Raw genomic sequence first — 22,389 nt, 5'->3', positions numbered from 1 at the left:
GATAATAACTTTGCACCATGGATATGGTGAATGGAGAGATGGGAAGCCAGCAGCTACTGGCTCAAGCTCACATATGGAACCACATCTTCAATTTCATCAATTCCATGTGCTTGAAATGTACCATTCAGTTAGGCATTCCCGACACCATCCACCACCATGGCCAACCTATGACCCTCGACGCCTTGGTCTCTGCACTTCAAATTCACCCCTCCAGAGCTCACTGCGTCGACCGCCTCATGCGCATCCTCGTCCACTCCGGATTCTTCGAACAGAAGAAGCTTGCGCCGGACGGTCAAGGTGCCTACGTACTCAATCGCGTGTCAAGCTCCTCCTTACGGACAATCCCTCCAATGTTGCGCCGTTCGCACTGTCCGTGCTCGACCCTATTCTGATAAACCCATGGCATGGCTTGAGCGCGTGGTTCCACAACCACGCCGACCCGACGCCATTCGAAATGGTGCAAGGGATGTCGTTTTGGAGGTATGCTGGTCAAGAGCCGGGGTTTGATCGCTTATTCAACGATGGCATGGCTAGCGATGCTCGATTGGTGGCTAGCATGGTGGTTAACGAGCACAAAGGGGTGTTCGAGGGAATAACCTCGTTGGTCGATGTAGGCGGAGGAACTGGGACGATGGCCAAGGCCATCGCGAACTCCTTTCCGCACATGGAATGCACAATATTTGATCTTCCGCATGTGGTGGCTAATTTAGAAGTTAGCGAGAACGTGAGATGTGTTCCTGGGGACATGTTTGAGGCCATACCACCTGCAGATGCAATAATATTGAAGGTACAAGTTAATCAAAAAATTAAGATTCAGCTACTTCACCTCCTTCAATCTAATCTTATCGAGAATAGCCCCACATTTTTCATGTAAAGGATTAGTTTACATGTTGCAAACACAAGCCGTCCTAACGTTCGACTTACATAGGAAATCTACGAAATCACATGTGAACAATATATGGACAAAATGACAGACTGATAGATGATTTAAGTTATATGCAGTGGATACTCCATGATTGGAGCGATGAAGACGCTGTGAAGGTACTGAAGCGATGCAGGGAGGCCTTAGGCAAAGGCGAGGGCAAGAAAAAGAAGGTAATTATAATTGAAATGGTGATGGACAACACGAAGAGCGACAAAGAGATGGTCGAAACCCAGCTCTTCTATGACATGTTGATGATGACCCTCGCGTCGGGGAGGGAGAGGAATGAAGCAGAATGGGCTAAGCTCTTCGTCGCTGCTGGCTTTGGGGACTACAAGATCACCCCTGTACTTGGCTTGCGATCTCTTATTGAGGTCTACCCTTCATGATCGATTATCAATACTTGCCAATTCAAGCTCTAGTTCTTATAGCTTGCGGTAAGTTAAAGATCAATATTAAATAAGGCTTCTCTAATTTCAGTAAGGATTTAGTGATGTACGAGCATGCGAGAATGGCATGATTAAGTTGCCCATTCAGATAAGCATATCTAGCAGTTGAAGCAAGTGGCTGTCGTTTGAATCGATTGGAGTGTGATCCTTTTCTAGCTTCGAACCTCTAACTTTTACATCTTATCGTTAATTGATTTTAGTACAAAGATACAAATGCGTAATTTCAGTGTGGCAATTCCAAACTTTATTAGCCATAAGTCTCAAAATGTGTGGACTTACTAAACGATTTTGTAAGGAATGCTCACAATGCTAGAGGCAAGACCGGTTCATAATATGGATCTAGATGATAATTTGCAATAAACTGATACATGCGTTTCACATTCAAGCGTCCAATTAAATTTGCCGCATCAACTCCTCAAATCAATTTAATGAGCTAATTTTAGTATCTAGAGCATTTAATTAGACCATTTCACATTGATGTTGCTTACATGCAATTTAATAATGACGACGACGACGATAACCGCCCGTTGACTCCTAAATTTTAGCGACCTAATCATTTATTCATAAAAAATTAGGGATTAATTCTAACCCCTAAACAAAAATATTAGAATTAAATTGATATCTCCACCATAATCACTATCCTCCTCCTCCTCCTCCTCCTCCTCCGCCCCACCATTTCCTTCTCGTCATGTCCTCTCACACGCCATAGCAGGTACTCCTCCCCCTCCTTGCATTTAGGGGTGTGCATGGTCCGGGCGGGCGGTTCCCGACCTAGAACTGGGAACCGCCCGCTAAGTACCGGTTCCGAAAAATTGGAACCGGGATCCACCAGTTTGTCGCATGGATCCACCCGAGAACTAGACCGCCGGTCCGGTCCGGTTCCGGGTGGATCCATGGAACCGATCTTGACGGGCGCTGGTTCTTCGGGATCGCAGAAGGGTCGCTTGGGCGAGAGGCAGCAGCGGAGCTGGGTCGCGGGTCGCTGAACTGGATCACGGGTCGCAGGGAGGCTGAACGGCGACGGCGGTTGCGGTGCTGCACGTCGGGGGGAAGGCGGATCTGGCAAGGAGGCTGAACGGCGACGGTGTCAGGGCTGAGATGAGCTCAGATCTGTAGTCGTCGAGCGAGATTAGCGCAGCTGTGAGCGAGGGGACGCGAGCGTTGGTCGCGGATGGGTCTCGTGGGTTGCTGGGAGTCGCGGCCACCGGCGTGAAGAAACGAGCGGCGGTTGCGGTGCTGCACGTCGGGGGGAAGGCGGATCTGGCGGGGAGGCTGAACGGCGATGGCGTCGGGGCGAGATGAGCTCGGGGCGCCGAGCGTTGGTCGCGGATGGGTCTCGTGGGTTGCTGGAGTCGCGGTCACCGGCGTGAAGAAACGAGCGGCGGTTGCGGTGCTGCACGTCAGGGGGAAGGCGGATCTGGCAGGACGACGACGGCGGAGGTGCAGAGTTGTCGCAGGTCGGTGGGCGCGCGGGTATGAGATCGAAGTGGCGCCGGCAGGAGGGTGGTGAACGACTGGGCTACAACAGCTTCGCGGCTCGTGCGGAGAGGCGGACGCACGGAGTCACCGAGGAGGAATCGAAATAGCGAGAGAAACGAGGAAGAGAGAGAGATAGAGAGGCAGCCGCGAAGAGAAGTGGAAGAGACAGAGAAAGACCTAGGTTTGTTTTAGTAATTTTTTTTTTTAATATTAAAGGGAACCGGTCCGGTTCGGGTGGGCGGGCGGGTGGATCCGCCCATGGAACCGGGAACCGGACCGTTCCCACCGGTTCCCAAAAATTGGAACCGGGGAACCGGACCGGTTGCCTCAAGAACCGCCGGTTCCGGGCGGTCCGGGCAGATCCCGGGTATTTTGCACACCCCTACTTGCATTGGCCCCACGATTTCCTTCTCGTCATGTCCTCTCACACACCATAGCAGGTACTTTTTGGATCTCTCTGGCTTTTTCGTGCGCACGGTGGCGTGGGGCTGGGGGATATTGTTCTTGTCTTGCACGAGTATGAAAGTTTTCGAGTATTGCCCGTCTCTTTCTATACTGCCTTAAAATATTTGTTTTTAGCTTTTCGATTAGATTATGGGGATTATTTGTTACGCAAAAGGTATGCAAAAAGACCATTTAATTTCGCTTGTTGATGCGTTCCCTGCTGAAAAGCTTCTTTTTGCATTGTGCTTCTCTAATTGAAATATGCCTAGTGTTTTCCACAGTTATAGCTGTTGACCTTTGAGAGAGAGAGTGAGAGATATGATGATGATGATGGGAAGTTGAATTGTGGAAGCAAAGCATAGCAGGGGTGCAATCATTGGTGACCCAAGACTTCGTAACCATCTTTGTTCTTCATTAGCCTTTTGCTTTCGGTTTAAAAAGAGTGGGGGGAGAAAAAAAATGCCCATGTTTGATTTGGGCCCCTGAGGAGATTAAGGATGCATAGACAATGCATTCCATCTTGCTCATCTCCCCGCCGAGTAATCCCCTACCCATTTCCATCTCGCATGGTCTTATTACTACATTGAATCCTCTGGTTCTAATACTAACGTCTCAAAATGTGCACCAGCTATAATTGTTGGATTCTACGTAGCAGGTGGTGGAGCTTCATCTATTCTACGTGTGTCCTGCATTTTGATTTCCCTCTTTTTATGTTTTGTCCCTGTTCAACATCTGACTGTTAAATAGACTTATGTCTGTTGTTTCGAAGTCATCCTAATTGCTAATCTTGAGAGACCGTGGTCACATTTTATTCTCAATTTAGGAAATGTTATTTTCCTTCACTTTTGAGTATTCTATGCCTGTTGCATGGGATGGACTAACAAATGTTCACGCAGTGAGGGGTTTATCTCTGTCTCTTTTGTCCTGCATTATTTAGATACTAAAGTTGCTTCCAAAACACAAACGTAGGTTGATGAGGATGAAATTTACTGGAGACAGAAAGGGGACAATGAAGAGTTGGAATGGTCACATTACGCAAAATCACAGTTAGCTCAATGTTTTAGTGAGTAAACTTTCCTGGCAACATTCCATCTGTGCTATTATATTTACATACTGGCTGAAGCTGGATCGATTACGTTCTTCTCATTGACTGCTCTCTAAACTTTGAATATGTAAGTTTTGCTTGCTTCTGATATATCTGAGAAACTATCGACCACATCAGCCCTTTTTTTCCTTTTAATATCCCCGTTTTGATGATCCTTAAATTGGCACTAGGTACTTTTCAGTTTAGCACGAGTCCTTTCTTGCCTTCATCAAATGCTTGATTAGTAGACTTCTATTGTTAGAAGGGATCTGTCTCCTTAACTCATGTTGCTGCATTCATTCTATGAGGAGATGACGCAGCAGAGTACTTGAGAGGTTAACAAATTGGGAGCATTTTGATGAGCTAATTTTAGTATCTAGAGCATTTTGCTTTACCCGCACAATTGCTAGACAACATAGCTATGAAGTTTGAATTATCAAAATTAGACCATTTCACATTGATGTTGCTTACATGCAATTTAATAATGATGACAACGACGATAACCGTCTGTTGACATCTAAACTTTGGCGACCCAGCCATTTATTCATAAAAAAAAATTAGGGATTAATTCTAACCCCTAAACAAAAATATTATAATTAAATTGCATAATATATAGGTTTAAGAGCATTGTTTATTACATTTGCATTGGTCTAGTGATGGATATGTTTGACTTGATGGTGTCCACATCCAATAATTTTCATTTAAGTTAACATCATCATGCTGTCAAGGGAATACCTTCGGTTGATGTTATATGGATTAGCAAAAATCCCAATTCAGCCCAATGAGGGACCATGAATCTCACCCATGATATGAGGAAGGGGACTGATAAATTGCACACGCGAAGAAGGATAGGAAATTCAAAAAAATCGGTTGGATGCTTAGGGGTCGCAATTTGGGTCAGCTAATGGAGGAATACGTGGGATAAATGATGAGCTATCGGCTGAAGGAAAAAGAAAGCGCGGCAATTGAGAGACAAAATGGAGGAAAGAAATCAAGGCATTTGTGGAAAGTGTGGGTTGCTGGAATTTATAAAAGGAGACTAATGAGCTGGTTATAGAATAGTGAGAGAAAATGATGGGATCGTTCCAGCGCTATAAACGACCACCGGGCCATATCCGCAAGGAAAAAAAGAGGAAATAATGAAGTCGGCCCAGGAATTATGAATGGAGATGAGCGAATGTGGACACGTTCAAGGCAATATGAGTAGAAGCAAAAAATGAAACCAAAAGATTCTGAGCGCCAACTTAGAAATAAATTAGAGAGATTCACAATCAATTTTCGGTGATAAATCAAAGCCAAAACTCAGCAATTCCCCGAGAATCAAATCGTCTCCACGGATCCAGACATTCCAATGATACGTGGGATGCTTTTTGCTATAAAAAAGTAGGTACACACCCTAGACATGGGAGGTCCACTATCTCGAGAATTCTCCAATTGGTTTATCGTGTTGGCAGTCCTCTTGACGTCCTACGTTCATCTCGCTTTGTGGATATTGACGACAAGCTAGTTTGATTGAGTGAAATTCCATTTCGCTATTTAAATTATTCATTTATTTATTTTCGTGTTTTCGCTTTCTGTCCAGGCTCAATTTCCCGGTCGTCGTGGGCTTTCACGCCTTTTCTACATCAACATCCCACAAACATTTTTTTTTTTTTTTTTTGTTCTCTGCGAGAATTCATGCACAAGTCCACACTTGGGACACCACAAAGAGAGGGCCATGCAATTGAAAATACAAGGCCACATTTCTGAGAAGAGCAGTGAATAGAGAGCGGACGTTCTAGGCATGTAGGAGAAATCGTGAAGGAGACCCGCACTTGGAGAAATGAACATTCCGTTACACGCTAAGTCTTCAAAGTCAAATTCTCCCTGCTCCAGTGCTCCTTGGAGACTCATGCCCATTCTCCATCAAAATCTCACTTTCATCTCCTTTCTCTCTCGGCGAATATACGCCCAAGTCCTCGGTTGCACAGATTTTGCAGCTATTGCTTCAACGATGGGTTAGGCTTGGCCCAGGCGATTGCCGATCCAGGCCCAATGCGTTTCGTGACTTCTACTGCATCTTGGCTGTCCGTCGCCGCCCCGCACCCCCCCGCTGGTCCCCGCAGTTACCCGTCACCGCACCTCCGCTCAAACCTGCAGCGCCCCTGCTGCTGCCACCGCGCCTGCACCTCCTCTTGATACTCGGCCCCTGCAATCACTAGCTGCTCCCGACGGCCCGCGTCCCTGCCCGCGCGTCTTCCTGTCTGTCCCTTGCTGGTCGCCACACCTCCGCCACCCAGCCTTCGCCGGAGCTCCGAGAGTCGCTGCCATTGCTGCTCCCGCTGCCCAGCTCCTGCGCCATAGCCTGACCCCGGTGCATATCGTCGGTCGCAAATCCCGCGCACCAGCCTTTTTTTTATTAAAAAAAAGTCAAGGTAGTATATTTTATATCTTATTTTTTTTTGTCTTTTTATCAAGTTTATTTATTATTGCTCAAATTGGAATATTGGATGTCGATGTTCATTTTATGAATATTTTAGGCATTAACTGTAGGGTTTTGCCCAAAATTACTATAATATTTGATTCGTGAGACGTTGGATCATTTTTTAATTATAATTATTTTTGGGTACTTTGATAGTGTTTTGATTATTAAATCATTATAATTATTAATTTGACCCGTGAGACTTCAAATTAAATTTTTAATTATTTTGAATTTTCTTACATGTTGTGATAAAGGGTTAAAATAATCGTTAATTTAATCTGTGAGACAATGGATTATTTTTTCAATTATTTTAATCATTCATTTAAAGAATGTCTTGATTGGTTTAGATATAATGTTTATCCGATAATTGCTTGTCTTAGAAAAATACTAAAAAATCAAAAAATAAAAAAAATCAAATCTTGCATTGGAATATGTTGGTTTTGTAAATTAAGATTGCATTTTTAGATTGCATGTTTAGGCAATTTTTGGAATAGATTAGGATTTGACCTAATTTTTTTTTTTTTTAGATAGGGTCTTAGATAATGCTTGCATATTTTAATAATCTCATTTAAAAAAATAAATAAATAGTTTTCTAAGATAGGATATGGTTTAAGTAAAATTAACCCCTAAACATATTAGAAAATTATCTTTTTAGACAATTTAATTAGTTTTTTTATTATTATTATGAATTTTAATAAAAAAATACAAAAATATTAGGTGCATGTCAATTAGTTTGTGTGTTCATTTAATTAGAAATAGCCTATTAGTAAAATTAGGTCATGTAGTTAATGTGCATGTTTAATGATAAAGTTCAAATTTCAAGAAAACCCAAAAAAGAATTACTTGCTTTAGTGTGTTGAATTCCTTTGGTGCAATTTATTTTATTCAATGTTTAATAATGGTTGAGCATCCATGTGATCACCCCATCATATAATAGTAGTTTAGGTTGAAATAAATTAACGTTGCATGCAAAAACATTTTTGAAAATAAAAAGAATGGTACCAAAAAGGTATTAGAGAAGTCTGGTATAACCAAGTCCCTAACCCAAAGTTTCTGGTTCGTAGGAGTAAAATAATTCTCAAATTATTTTACTTAGGTGTATAATTAACCTACCATAAACTGATTAACGGCAACTTCTAGATAAAATTCATTTGCATGCTAAAAACTTGAATCTAAGTCGCGAATTGATATAGACTTGGGAGAGCTCGAGCTAAGTTTAAGACTTAGTAGTCCATTAACCTAAACTCTAGATAGTGCACTCGAAATTTAGGTCACGACACCGCCCATTCCATAGCATGTCAGGAACATATTGCACTATCTTTGCAGAGGGTGTCATGCCCCAAACCCCGGGCACGCGCACATCCCTCGGCAGTCGACTAAAATTTGCAATGTCCCAAGACGCGTTGCCAACCCTTTTGTTTTATAAACATGCGGAAGCGAACTCATAAACCCCAGACAACAATCAAACACATAGGATGGTGAAAACACATGCTACATTTTTTTTTTTTTTTTCATAAAACACACTTTGTATACAATCAAGCCAAATCTACGATTTATAAACATCAGTTTGTCCCAAACAAAAACAACCCGACAACCTACACTCTAGACCCTCCAATTTGGGCTCCGAGTTCTCCATTTAAAGATTTGAAAATATTTAAACCACAACTGGCTGAGATAAAAATCTCAGCGAGTCAAAACCTTAAATCCCGATTAGGACGAAAATTCACCCAGAGACGGCCTAAACATGCACCATATAGGATTTACCTCGTCTCGACACCTCCCTGCATATTAGTATAACTCATACATCATATAAATACAGTACACGTATTTCATAATTGGAACACATCAATTCATCTTTCAATTAATCACAGGGGTCCCAATTATAAAGCCAAACCGTTATGACATGTCCCATTTCGTGTCACACAATTTTGTCTCATAATCAAGCGCAGCTATCTCAATCACTCATGCATGTCCCAGTTATTTACGACGCAACGGCCACGGCACTCCACTGAGGAGCTTCATTCTGGATTCCGCAAACGGTAACGTCTAGCGTCATCTACCTAAACGGCATTTCACTGAGGAGCTTCGTTCCGAAATCTATTCACGAACGGCATTTTGTAGCATCCTTTGCCTAGACGGCATTTCACGTGGTGACCACACGCACATCCATGCTCGGCCAAAAACATCGTACTTTGCACTCAAATACTTCCATTTCAAATAATGGACTTAGCCAATTTTCTTCGTATTAAAAATACCTGGTAAAATAATTGTGCGTGGTCACACAGTCAAATCGAACAATAAAACATGATATTATCTTATTTCAAAATCCCACGATTTTATATAGTACCTAAAATAATTTTTGGCGTCAAAACCCAACACCCAGTATTTTTCTAATCAAATACCATAAAATCATATTTTTGTAATAATAATTTCCAACCATTATCAAGCATTTAATTTCACATATTATCAAGTATAAGTTCTAAGCATGCTAAAAGTTAACCACATCACCAAATATGCATTGTCTAACAAGTACAACATCAAGAACAATCACAAAAACACTACCGGTCCTAACTGGTAGAAACAGGGCCATTCGCGCGTCTCCAAGTTTAATTCTAGAAATATAATCAAACAAACTCAGAAAATTCTCGAATTTGAATATGTAATAAAAGACATCTAAACGAACATTTTTTATGAAAACATAAATTGGATGGGGTAGCTGACCCTCTTATTCCATTTTTGCAAGAGATCTTAACATAGATCTTTCTAGATTAAGAACAGTAAATTGTCCAAACCGTTACAAAAATTGTGTCCGTTTCCATAAAGTCTATTTTTCCAAAACCAGTTTGGTCCAAGGTCTAAAAATTATCCATTTGATCTAAAAATTGACTATGTCAAACTACAAGATGTAATGACCAACTTTTATGAAGAAACTATTTCGAAAATCGAACCCTAAGAGTTGATAAAAATCTTTTGAACAACAAAAGGTCACTGTTTCTAATATAATCCGAGATTCTGTTTTGCAAATGACGAAACTGCAATCGCATTCTTTTAAATATCTAAAATCTTGAATAAAATATATGTCATAACTGAAAATGTCTAAAAATTTCTCAAGAATGAAGCAATCTCAAAATCGCAACATATTTCCATCCACGTAAATAACAAACGGCGAGAGTCTAGCGAACTGATCCGGGGAGAAATTCACTAAATCAAACTAAACCACCTCATTAGTACTAATCCAACCAATTAGATTAATACTAATCCATCTTAAGGCTAATTTAACTAAGCTATTTCAACACTAATCCATCTTAAGGATAATCTAACTAAGCTATTTCAACATTAATCCATCTTAAGGCTAATCTCACTTAATACTAAGTTAACTAAGCTAATTAACACTAATCTAACCCTAAGTGTAATTAACAACCTAATCAAGGATTATAAAATTAACTCACCGGATTAGCGAGGAAATGGGTTCACAGCGATGGCGGCTCGACGGCAGTGAGATCCCGTGTCTATGACAACTCCAATAGAGGGTCGGAAGGGGCTAAAAACATCCAACAAGCCTCACGGCTTGAGTTGGAAAAACCGGTTCTGTTTCTGAGGGGGCTGATCGTGGGGCTTGATTGAGCTGGACACGGCGTGGGGACGACAGGGGCAAGACGGTGGCTTTTGTGGCTTGCAGGGCTGCTATGGAGTTGTGCGACAGCAGCAACACAGAGAGGAAATGAAAAAATGAATAAGATGAAGTGCAAAAGGATAAGAAAGGAAGAACAAGTAGAAGCTGTTCTGCCCAAAGGGGGGATGCGCACGTCCAAATGAAGAAGAGAGGGGAGGAGAAAGGGAACCAAGGGGGACAAGGGGCCATGCAAGTTAAGCAAGTAGTCAATGAGCTTCCAAGGTGAAATATCTATGTGATGATCACAATTGCACAAAGTCTTCAGCCACCATAAGTCAAGGTAGCAACCAATGGTGATTTTCCACCATTTCCTCACCCAAAATAAGCCTTTTGGGATGCCAAAAGACCCACCCTTCAGCAACATACTAATTTCCAGCTATTTTCTTCTCAATTCTCCACAAATAACTCCAATTTGATGGCCAAATTTGTTGAGGAGGCTGCCCATACGAATTTCCACAATTTCCTCCACAAACTAATTTAAATAGGTAGCCAAAATTGCCAACTAAGGTGCCCATATGAATTTCTTCCATCTTTCCCATTTGCCAAAATTAATTTTCCGTAAAAATTCCCGGCCCGACGGAATTTCTTCAAAAGATGAGACAAGATCCTAAAAATAAATTGTGACATGTTTGAACGTTCGATTCCCGAAATCGAATTCAATTTCGTGGTTAGAATCAACTGGACGCGATTTTAGTACAATCCAACCTACCGGGTAGCTTTTTGGGATTTTATCGCAATTATATCCCTTAACAGTTTCACTCAATAGGTTAGTTAACTTATGAGTAATCAGCTTAGAGAAAAAAGACCATAGGCGCGTCGATAAAAAGCCCATTTTATTTTATCGAGATGGGATCGAAAATTCATGATGTCATAGAGAGAGCCAGAGAACATCCGAAAGGATTGTCATAGTCCCTTAACCTTTGATTCGAGGTGGATTCCATAGATTTGATTGCAATAGAAGCATTCGCAATTTGTTTTTTGTTCGAAACAAACTAATTTTCATTTAACTGGTAAAAGAGGAGAACAACATCGATTTAGCATCTAAATTAAGCGAATCCCAAAGTGGTCGAGGGGTTTGAAAAGCCAATTAGGAGGGAGGTGTTAGGGAAATCCCTTATGATGTTTTGAATATGACAAAATAAATCAAAAGCTACTAATGTGTTTAATGGTTAAGTAATAGACCATGCGGATGATAGAACATGTAAATGATATTATCAAAATCTATACTTGGAAGAACCAAAAGACTGAACATAACATATGTCCAAAGTATATTCTGAAGATTTCCAGACTTTAGTGTCAAAGTTTGAAGACTGTCAGACTTTAGTGTCAAAGTCTGTTCTACATCAGAAGTCTACCAACTTTAACAAATTTTAGACTGAACGTGAATGAAGAACTATAAGACAAACTCTATGCTGAAATTGAACTTATTCAGATTATATCCAGACCTTAAAGTTAAATTTGTTCATAAGCAGAAAATGTTCAGATTCAGATTGTAAAATCTATTGTACTCAGACTCAGATTGTAAAGTATATTGCACTCAAACTTTACATTCAGATTCAACAAAACGTAACACAAGCCCCAATCATATAATGGCTAGTGATCTGGTTTGGATTCCACATCAAGATTGATTTGATTGACTCGATCTAATTGATTGACAATTGGATATTGAAGACAAGAATTTTCTATACGAAGAAACTCTACTTATAGAAACCAAGATTTTGTTTGTTTGGGCGATTAGAGTCAATTTGGAATTTTACTTTTGTTACACAACGGCTATCAAATCTTCTAAATATAAATCTGTCCAATGGGTATATTGAAAGACGATCCTCAAGATACTATCCAACGGTTAGTTTGGAAGTGGATGAGTATTTAAGGAGATGATGGACCGATGAGCAAGTAAGAGACGGGTCGTAAAATTTATAATTCCAAAGTCCGAGCGATTTTTGTTCATACACTTGTCTTTGGTGAGCTTAAACATTTGTGATCGTGAGAGAAATACCAAAAGAGTGACTTAGTGAGATAGTGTAATCTACTACTAAGTGTTTGTACTCAAAGTTGTAATCTCTTATTGATTGCATAGTGGAATCCAACCAAGAAGGCTGTTAGCATGGGAAAGTGGACGTAAGTTTAGATTAAGCCGAACTACTATAAACTCTGTGTTCTTATTCTCTTCTCTAAATCTCATATTTTGTTCATAGTTCTATTTAACTGCTAAAGTTTGATCTCGCTCAAAATCTACTGCTCTTCAGACTCAGTTTCAAAAGTCTATTGTTATTCAGACCCAGGTGAAAAGTACAGGTTTTCAATGCATTTTGCAGAATCTGTTTTTACACATATTCACCCCCCCTCTAAGTGTTCATACTAGCACTTTCAGGAGGGACCCTAATCCATGGGCTTTTGTAATTCAATCACACAAAGATTAGCCTCATGGGAACAATGGATAGCTGAAACCTATTTTAAGATGGTCAAAAGGCCCAAGCATTTCTCTATAATCAACCGGAGAGCCTTCGGCTTGATAAGTACTAAACAGGTGATAGATTATCACTTGAAACCGGCAAATATTAGTCCGATTCCTAATTTCGAATGTGAACTCATGCACTTTTATTTCCTAGACCAGATATATATATATATATATATATATATATATATTTTATTTTTATATTACCCTACTAAAAACCCTAATTACTATTCTCACAAAAGTGAACTCAACTCACGCCCCTTCCCCCTAATGAAAGTAATTTGAAGGTGAAACGCTCACAATTCACACAAGGAAGAGAAAAAGATAAATAGGCCTATAGATTTATTTCACTTCAACAAAAAAACAATTACAAGACTCCCCTATTCATAGACTTGTTACATGACCTTTACTCTTCCTAGTAGAAAAAGTTAGCATTCTAGATAAAATCAAAAAACTAACAAAACAATCCCCATATCTCACATTATCTATAAAAACAATCATTATACCTAAAAATAAGAATAGACTCATTATAGATAAAGACGAACAGGCTCATTAAAGATAACCATGCAATTATGACTTTTTTTAAATGCCGGTACTGAATAGTTATCTATACAGATGAATTTGGTTTAATTTCTAACACTCCTCCTTAAACCAAATTCTCTTTCATCAATCATTCTAAGCAGGCTCTTGAACTTTTGGAAAGCATCGATCTTGAGAGGTTTGGTAAAATTGTCTGCCACTTGATCTCTTGTCTTCACATGCAACACTTCAACCTCATTCTCTTTAACTTGTTCTCGGATGAAGTGATATCAAACATCGATATGTTTGTTTCGTTCATGAAAAACTGGATTTTTCACCAATGCAATAGCAAAAACATTATCAACAAAAATCCCAGCTGCTTTCTTCTGCTCCATAAGAATATCTTTGAGTAGTCTTCTCAACCAAATTACATGACAAACACATGAGGATGTAGCTACATATTCAGCTTCACATGTCGATAGGGTGACACTGGATTGCTTCTTTGATGACCACGTGAAAGTAGTGTCACACAAGAAAAATACAAAGCGCTCTTTCGATCATTGATATCTCCACCACAATCACTATCCGAACTTCTCTTCCTCTCCTCCTGACCCTTCTTCTTCTTCTTCTTCTTCTTCTTCTTCTTCTTCCTGCATTGGACTCACCATTTCCTTCTCGTCATGTCCTCTCACGCGCCATAGCAGGTACATTTTGGATCTCTCTGGCTTTTTCGTGCACGCGGTGGGATGGGGCTGGGGGATATTGTTCTTGTCTTGCATGAGTATGAAAGTTTATGGGTATTGCCCGTCTCTTTCTGTACCGCCTTAAAATATTTGTTTTTAGCTTTTCGATTAGATTATGGGGATTATTTGTTACGCAAAAGGTATGCAAAAAGACCCTTTGATTGCGCTTGTTGATGCGTTACCTGCTAAAAAGCTTCTTTTTGCATTGTGCTTCTCTAATTGAAATATGCCTAGTGTTTTCCACAGTTATAGCTGTTGACCTTTGAGAGAGAGAGTGAGAGATATGATGATGATGATGGGAAGTTGAATGACCCAAGACTTCGTAACCATCTTTGTTCTTCATTAGCCTTTTGCTTTCGGTGGGGGGAGAAAAAAAAATGCCCATGTTTGATTTGGGCCCCTGATGAGATTAAGGAGGCATAGACAATGCATTCCATCTTGCTCATCTCCCCGCCAAGTAATCCCCTACCCATTTCCATCTCGCATGGTCTTGTTACTTACATTGAATCCTCTGGTTCTGATACTAGCGTCTCAAAATGTGCACCAGCTATAATTGTTGGATTCTGCGTAGCTGATGGTGGAGCTTCATCTATTCTACGTGTATCCTGCATTTTGATTTCCCTCTTTTTATGTTTTGTCCCCGTTCAGCATCTGACTGTTAAATAGACTTATGTCTGTTGTTTCAGAGTCATCCTAATTGCTAATCTTGAGAGACCGTGGTCACATTCTATTCCCAATGTAGGAAATGTTATTTTCCTTCACTTTTGAGTATTCTATGCCTGTTGCATGGGATGGACTAACAAATGTTCACGCAGTGAGGGGTTTATCTCTGTCTCTTTTGTCCTGCATTATTTAGATACTAAAGTTGCTTCCAAAACACAAACGTAAGTTGATGAGGATGAAATTTACTGGAGACAGAAAGGGGACAATGAAGAGTTGGAATGGTCACATTACGCAAAATCACAGTTAGCTCAATGTTTTAGTGAGTAAACTTTCCTGGCAACATTCCATCTGTGCTATTATATTTACATACTGGCTGTAGCTGGATCGACTACGTTCTTCTCTTGACTGCTCTCTAAACTTTGAATTTGCAAGTTTTGCTTGCTTCTGATATATCTGAGAAACTATCGACCACATCAGCCCTTTTTTTCCTTTTAATATCTCCGTTTTGATGATCCTTGAATTGGCACTATGTGCTTTTCAGTTTAGCACGGGTCCTTTCTTGCCTTCATCAAATGCTTGATTAGTAGACTTCTATTGTTAGAAGGGATCTGTCTCCTCAACTCATGTTGCTGCATTCATTCTATGAGGAGATGATGCAGCAGAGTACTTGAGAGGTTAACAAATTGGGAGCATTTTGATGGCTTGTGGGTTTCATTTGTTTGTGGGATGAAATAGTTAAACCAGCTCATGTGGTGTCACAACTTCATTCTTCTCAATTTCTTTTTGAGATAATCACTTCGTTCATCATGTCCTTTTTGGAGGTGCTCATGTTTATCTTTAAGGAACCCTCAGGTTAAATGATATATGAGCACCATTCCTCACCACTATCCTATACCTAGTCTACAAACTGACTTTGAATACTCATGTATTACAATTTCCAAAGAGCAGGCTACTTTTGCTAGTACGCATGGTTCTTTCAAAAGTAACGCTCAAGTTTCAACTTATTTATAGATTCATGGCTGTTGTAACTAATGCTATGGTTGGACCAAGATCCTGGATTGGAGGACTCTTCAACCGCTCCACCAACAGACGTAATGACAAATATGTTGACTATCCTTACAGTCCTCTTCAGGTAGATGATTAGATTAGCTAGTTGGGGTCCTCATGTGTTTACTACTTAGTCTTACTCTTCTAATCTGGTGCTGCGTGAAGTATCAATATGGTAAGTGCTTATTATTTATTTGAGAATCTCTTATAAAGCTATTTGATGTTGTTGTTTCCAGGACCACATGCAAAAAGATATGTTTTAGGGATTGTGGAGAGGTTGCATTTTTAAGTGCCTTTTGCCCAACTATTTGTGCCCTGCCCTTTTAACTCTCAAAATGCCTATTCTTACCAGGTGCAACGGCTTCAAAGACTTCAAGAACGTTTGCAAGTACCATTCGATGAGACACGCCCGGATCATCGGGTACTCCTTCGTGCTACCTCATTTTTCTTCTGGCTCCAAGTGATTGGACCTCATTTTTTGGCCTCTTAAGAGGAGGTGTACATGCATCAGCATTAGTCCTTGTGGTTCTAAAATTCCCCTGCAGTAATTCTCTGTATAATCATTTTCTGAAATAGAATCTACTTATGTGAGCGAAACTCACCAAAATTTCTCATTGGCAGGAATCTCTTAGATCATTGTGTTATGTTGCCTTTCCCAATGTTGTTTTGACGGCCTTAATATCGGAGCAATGGAAAGACATGGGCTGGCAAGGTCATAATCCATCAACTGACCGGACTGCCAGATGTGTGGAACGAACTCTTGTATGCCTACATTTTACAGAATTAGACTCCTAAACATAAGAAATAGATAAATTAATTAACAGATCGTGAAATTATTTTAAATTTGCTCCCAGTTGACGTTACTCGATTAAATTGGCTCCAGTGGTCTGTATCCATATGACTGTTATCCTTGTTACACACTGTATCCATATGCCTACACTTTGATACTAGCATTTGATATTCGATGACCTCCTCGCCGGATGAACAAGTCCCGACTGACAGTCAATGTCCTATAGTTCTTTTCTTTTCGCTCTCAGTGTCCTACAATTTCACTGTTTATTAGAAGCAAAGCGATTTCTATAAGTTACTGTAACGAAATCAAGGGCAATAGGGTATCTATAATCTTGATGATGAGGTAATGAAGATTGAATTAGAAGAAAGACTGACAATGACACCTTCAATTGCTTCTAATGAGTGCACAAATATGATGATCGAAACCGAAATATAAAGCGTGAATTTACCATTATCTTATAATTAAAAAAAAAAAAAGACTTCTTTCGAATGAATATAACTTTTTATCTTCACTTTGACTTGGTCCTCTCTGTCTAGTCGAAATAACTAGCCAATTCTTTACTATTTCTATTCCCAAAACAACAAAAGAACAAAAATCCATTTGATAATGCCAGTTAATTATTTTTCTTTTTATTTTTTTTCTTTTCTTCTTCCTCTAGCAAATCGTTGGGTTTGGCAATGGCCGACGACCGGCCAAAGACGAGGTCCGATGACTAGCCTTGCCACGGTGGGATCGGCTTCACACGACAATGGAAAGGCCGACTTCACCAGGGGCATTCCTGTTTTTATTATTATTATTATTATTGTAGGAATATAAATTTTATTCAGTTATCAAACGCATTCAATTACTTGTAAACTCATTCGGGGAATAGAATGAGAAAAAAATATTTTCTGGTAGAAATTGTTTTCGAAAACAAAATGATTATCAAACACAACTTAAAAGCGAACGCATGACACACAACATATATTTATAGACTGCAATAAGAAGAGAACTGTCACGCCCCGAAGTCCGAGACACGTGAACAACCCGCCATGGTCGTGCAAATGCGACATTCCCAGGTAGCGTCGCCGACCCTGATTTTACTTTTTAATGCGCAAGCGGAACGTATTAAGAAACCCCTTACAAAAGCATGCGGGATAGGGACAGCAGGAACATCAATTCAAAATCAAACAACATACTTTCAAACATCATCATCATTACAAGGTTTACGAACATCAACGGGATCCAGAGACTATGCACCAAAAATGGGTCGGGTTTATGTGCATCAAAAAGGGTCAAGAGCACTCTCTATCGTCGGCCCACCTCCGACAAAGATGCCATCCATCTCCGGGATACCGCCATCTACGGTCCCGAAATGTTTTTCCCAAACCGGGATGAGACTTTGTCTCAGCAAATTCACCCTCCTAAACCCCTATTAGAAAGTAAATACGCCCCAAAGCAGCTTAGCCACAACATCAAGAAGACTTACCTCGTCTTAGCCCTCATCTGCAAGTTAGCACAGTTTATATAATTCAACCACGTGTAATTCTAATAACTCAACAACGAAGATACAATCACATCATCATCACAACTCAATCATGGGGATCGTCTCAGCGATCAATCGACTCGGTCGATTACATGTCATTCTGGCGAATCAATTACTACTTCCAATCTTGACTCTATAGGAAGGCTTGATAACCAGTGGCAATCACGGCCCCACTCGGCACGACCTTTAATTAGGTGGTCCATCACGGCCTCACTGGGCACGACCTCTCATAGGTGGTCCATCCCGGCCTCACTGGGCACGACCTCTCATAGGTGGTCCATCACGGCCTCACTAGGCACGACCTCTAATAGGTGGTCAATCACGGCCCCATTAGGCACGACCTCTCTTAGGTGGTTCATCACGGCCCTATTAGGCACGACCTCTCATAGGTGGTCCATCCCGGCCTCACTAAGCACGACCTCCAATCGGTGGTTAATCACGGCCTCGCTAGGCACGACCTCTAATAGGTGGTTAATCACGGCCAATCTCCTATCAATTCCCACACTTAGGGTTTTCTAAAGAATCCTCATAAATCGCAATCACACTCAATTCATCACGACCAATCATCAATTTCAAATTCTACTAGCACAAAGAACGATCGGCACGAAATTCTAAGAATTTAGGGTCCCAAAATAATTTTTCGGAATTTATTATATAATTAAATTTATTCCGAAAATTAATATAATAATAATATCCATATTTTTCACGATATACGCTCAATTCATAATATCCAATCATCAATTTCAAAATCCGACAACACAGCGGCGCTCGGCACGAAATTCTGAGCAACCAGGGTCAAAATAAATTTTTCGAGTTTTTTTTTTTTTTAATATTTTAATGAATTTCGGAATAAGATATATTATTAAATAATCCAACAATTTCGAAGCATTTATTTAAATCATAAATAAACTCCTTTAAGTCACATCAAGGTTTATTTTAAAAATAAACATACTTAACCATTAAACTAAACACACTTTACCTTAATTAATCACCTTAATATAATACACACTAATTAAGTCAATCCCTCCACCTAATCTCAATCAACTTAAGCTAAACATACTTAGGGCATCATTATCTCGCTAATCGCGGATTAGTGAGGTAAACTCACCGGAATCGCTTTCCGATGGGTCTCCGGCGAAGAGCACGACGACGCTGACGACAAACCTACACGGATCAAGACCAAACAAGCATTAAAAGGGGACCAAAATGAGCCCGGAAGATCCTAGATCTTGCTGGTTTTCTTTCCAGCACTAACCGAGCTTGAGGGGATGGCGGAACGGCGACGGAACGGTGGCGGCGTGCGACGGTGGCGAGACGGCGACGGCGTGTGACGGGCGGGCGAGGCGGTGACGAGCGAGCGAGGCGGCGGCGAATGACGAGGCGGCGACGAACGGCGAGGCGGTGACGAGCGGTGAGGCGGTGACAAAGACGCTACGGCTCGCACCCGGGACCTCACACGCGGATGAGCGGCGGACGGCGGCGACGTGCGACGGCGGCGAGACGGCGACGAGCGGGCGACGTGGGCGGACGGGTTGCTGCAGCTCGCCGGACTCTCTCCCCCTCTCTCAAATTCGAATCCCCCAAGGCTAGAGGTTGAAGATGAAGTGGATGGGACACCCCCACTTTTGGTGGGCCAATCGGCTGGTGACACTTGTCAAGCTCCCCTTAATTTTGGCCTCCACCATGACATCACCTGCTGATGTCACTTCCCACTAACTCAAATCCTCACAACATCTTCCAATAAGGCCCAATTCATTTTCCGCCGTCCAAGCTCTTTGCACATTTAATTATTTGACTTTCTATAAATTCCCTTCTAATTGAGTCCAAATTAAAGTCCATGAGTTAATCCAATTTTCCTAATAAGATTTGCAACACCCATTGACTTTCAAATTTCAAAATTCAATTCAATTTCACGGTTAATTTCACTCTAGTGCGATTTTAGCGCGCCTAGTCCACTGAGTAGCTTTTGGGGAAATTTTCTTGCATCTGACCCGAGGGTGATCAGTCCCCAAGTCTGACGCGGTAAAATTCCTTAATTACTTCACTCAATAAACTAGTTCTCTCGTGAGTGGCCAACTCTAAGAGACGAACTATATGCACAGATGAATTTCCCGACTCAATCGACTGAAAAATAAACTTGAGAAAAATTGGGATGTCACAAGAACATACTCATCAAATTCGAGTGTCGCTTCTGCTGCCATCTGTGTGGAGGTTTCAGAGCTGAGGAATAGCAGCAACTAAGACAAGTCCAGTAAAACAATTGCCTTTGAGTGCAGATTAATATCTTCAGCACAATCAAAGATCTTGAGAACTGAACATCAGCATGCGAGGGCATCTCATCTCACAAATCATGTCAACTCTCAAACAGCATGCAATGGTGTGCAAGAATGTTAAAATCTACAGATCTACAGTGAGCAGATAGCATCATTTATTCTTGCCCTGGACTAGCTGTGCACACTTTGCGCATGAGAAATTGATCCCTCTGTCCCTAAATCAGCCTTTACTCTCCAGCATGAATGTGAAATGTAGCTTGATAGAGGAGAATTTGCCATGGCGATTTAGATGAAATTCTTGCAAGCAATATTCATTTGTTCAGCTGGAATTGCGTGTTTGCGTACAATGATGTGGCTCTAAACCTTTATTGACTTTGAAAGATTGTGTGTGTCATAAAAATGTGATAATTAGGTATGCGACTCTAGCCGATCCTCTCCCCACCTTCCCTGCGACGGCAAGGAGGTGGCGGTAGCAAGGGCTGAGCCCTCAACCGCTGGCTCCTTTTTATCTTCCTCCTCCCTTCTTCTTCTTCTTCTTCTTCTTCTTCTTCTTTTTTAAATTTGGTTTTAAATTTAATTAAATTAAATTTTTATTAAAATTGGAATTGTGCCAAAATGACGTCATTTTTGTGTTTCTTTACCAAGTCAGCTTTCATGCAAGCCACATAAACGAGCAAAATTAATAAAAAAATTGTCACGTAAGATCTCCGGCGGGAATTCGCCAAATGTGACACTTAAGTATCACATTTTTCAATAAAAGTGATACTTAATTATCATTTTCCTAACTTTTAGCATTTAAGAGCGCATTTGGTAACACTTCTATTCCCGGAAACAATTTCTGATTAGAAATTATTCTTTTTTATTTTGTTCCCAAAAACAATTTCTAAGCATTTTAAGCTGTTTGATAAATGTCTAAAATTTCAACTCCTGGAATATAATTGTGTTTGGTAACGTCCTCAAAATTTCTACTTCAAATCATTTTTTATTTTTTTTTCTTCTTTTTTTTTTTTTCCTTTCTTTCTCCCCTTCTTCTTCTTCAAGGTGGCCAATTGCTGGCCCTCGATGAGGCCTTGCCTCGTCAACCAAGCCTCACCAGCAGTTGGGTGAGGCTTGATTGAGCCTTTGCTGGGCGAGCGGCCTCGCCCAGATCTAGCGAGGCTGAGCTCGCCCAGCAGCAAGGTGAGGCCAACATTGCGGTGGCTCGGCGAGGTCCAGCCCTACCAACGGCTAGGCGAACTCAGCCTCACCAAATTTGGGCAAGGTTAAGCCTTGCCTAACCAAGCGAGCCTCACCGATGGCCGGGGGAGGCCCCAACGAGCCTGCCTGGCCACTGGCTTGGCGAGGCCCGTCTTGCCGATGGCTGGGCAAGCCTCCGGTGACCAGTGGTGGTGGGCAGCAGATGGCAATGGACGGCAACAATAGTTGAAGAAGAAGAAAGAGGAAAAAGAACAAGAAAAAAAAAAAAAAAAAGAGAGAAAATAGGTGCTTGATTCTAAAATTATTCCCAAGAACAAAGAGTTGTTCCCGAGAACAAATAATCAAATTTTTTTTTTTTTTCTTTATTCTGTTTCAAATTTACTTCCAGAAATAAATAAATATATATTTTTGGGAACAATTGTACTAAACGATTTTCTATCCCAAATCTACTTTCGGAAACAAAAGAATAGAAATTAACACTATTTGAGAAGTTGCCAAATATGCCCTATCCCATTGTGTTAAGTTTTAGCATTTAGGATGTTCTTTTGCCATTAATTTTGTATAGAGTATATTAGATCAAATTCTCTTCTCTCACGATCTCTTTAAAGTCACTTTGAGAAAATGCGGTAATTTGAACGCGGGATCTATAATATTTCAAT

The 22,389-nt window shown here is 40.8% G+C and overlaps 1 protein-coding gene and 1 pseudogene across 3 annotated transcripts; both read left to right on the top strand.

The window, feature by feature from the left end:
• Positions 1-1,483, top strand: LOC104445819 (annotated as a pseudogene).
• Positions 1,484-3,786: 2,303 nt separating this feature from the next.
• Positions 3,787-16,756, top strand: LOC104429804 (ELMO domain-containing protein 2-like). 3 transcript variants are annotated; one of them, XM_039312566.1, is made up of 5 exons: positions 3,787-3,833; positions 4,264-4,357; positions 15,924-16,027; positions 16,295-16,363; positions 16,564-16,756. In XM_039312566.1, the coding sequence occupies exons 1-5, from the start codon at positions 3,792-3,794 to the stop codon at positions 16,735-16,737; spliced, it is 483 nt and encodes a 160-aa protein (XP_039168500.1). In that variant the 5' UTR covers positions 3,787-3,791; the 3' UTR covers positions 16,738-16,756. The 3 variants fall into 3 exon arrangements, with proteins under 3 accessions (XP_039168500.1, XP_010040914.2, XP_039168501.1); XM_010042612.3 differs by lacking the exons at positions 3,787-3,833; positions 4,264-4,357 and adding an exon at positions 14,663-15,214 and having other exon boundaries at positions 15,907-16,027; positions 16,564-16,752; XM_039312567.1 differs by lacking the exons at positions 3,787-3,833; positions 4,264-4,357 and adding an exon at positions 14,669-15,214 and having other exon boundaries at positions 16,564-16,752.
• The last annotated feature ends 5,633 nt before the right edge of the window (positions 16,757-22,389 follow it).

Source organism: Eucalyptus grandis, chromosome 5 (genome assembly GCF_016545825.1).
Source record: "Eucalyptus grandis isolate ANBG69807.140 chromosome 5, ASM1654582v1, whole genome shotgun sequence".
NCBI classification, from domain to species: domain Eukaryota; kingdom Viridiplantae; phylum Streptophyta; class Magnoliopsida; order Myrtales; family Myrtaceae; genus Eucalyptus; species Eucalyptus grandis.
This window is presented reverse-complemented; position numbering and strand designations above follow the sequence as displayed.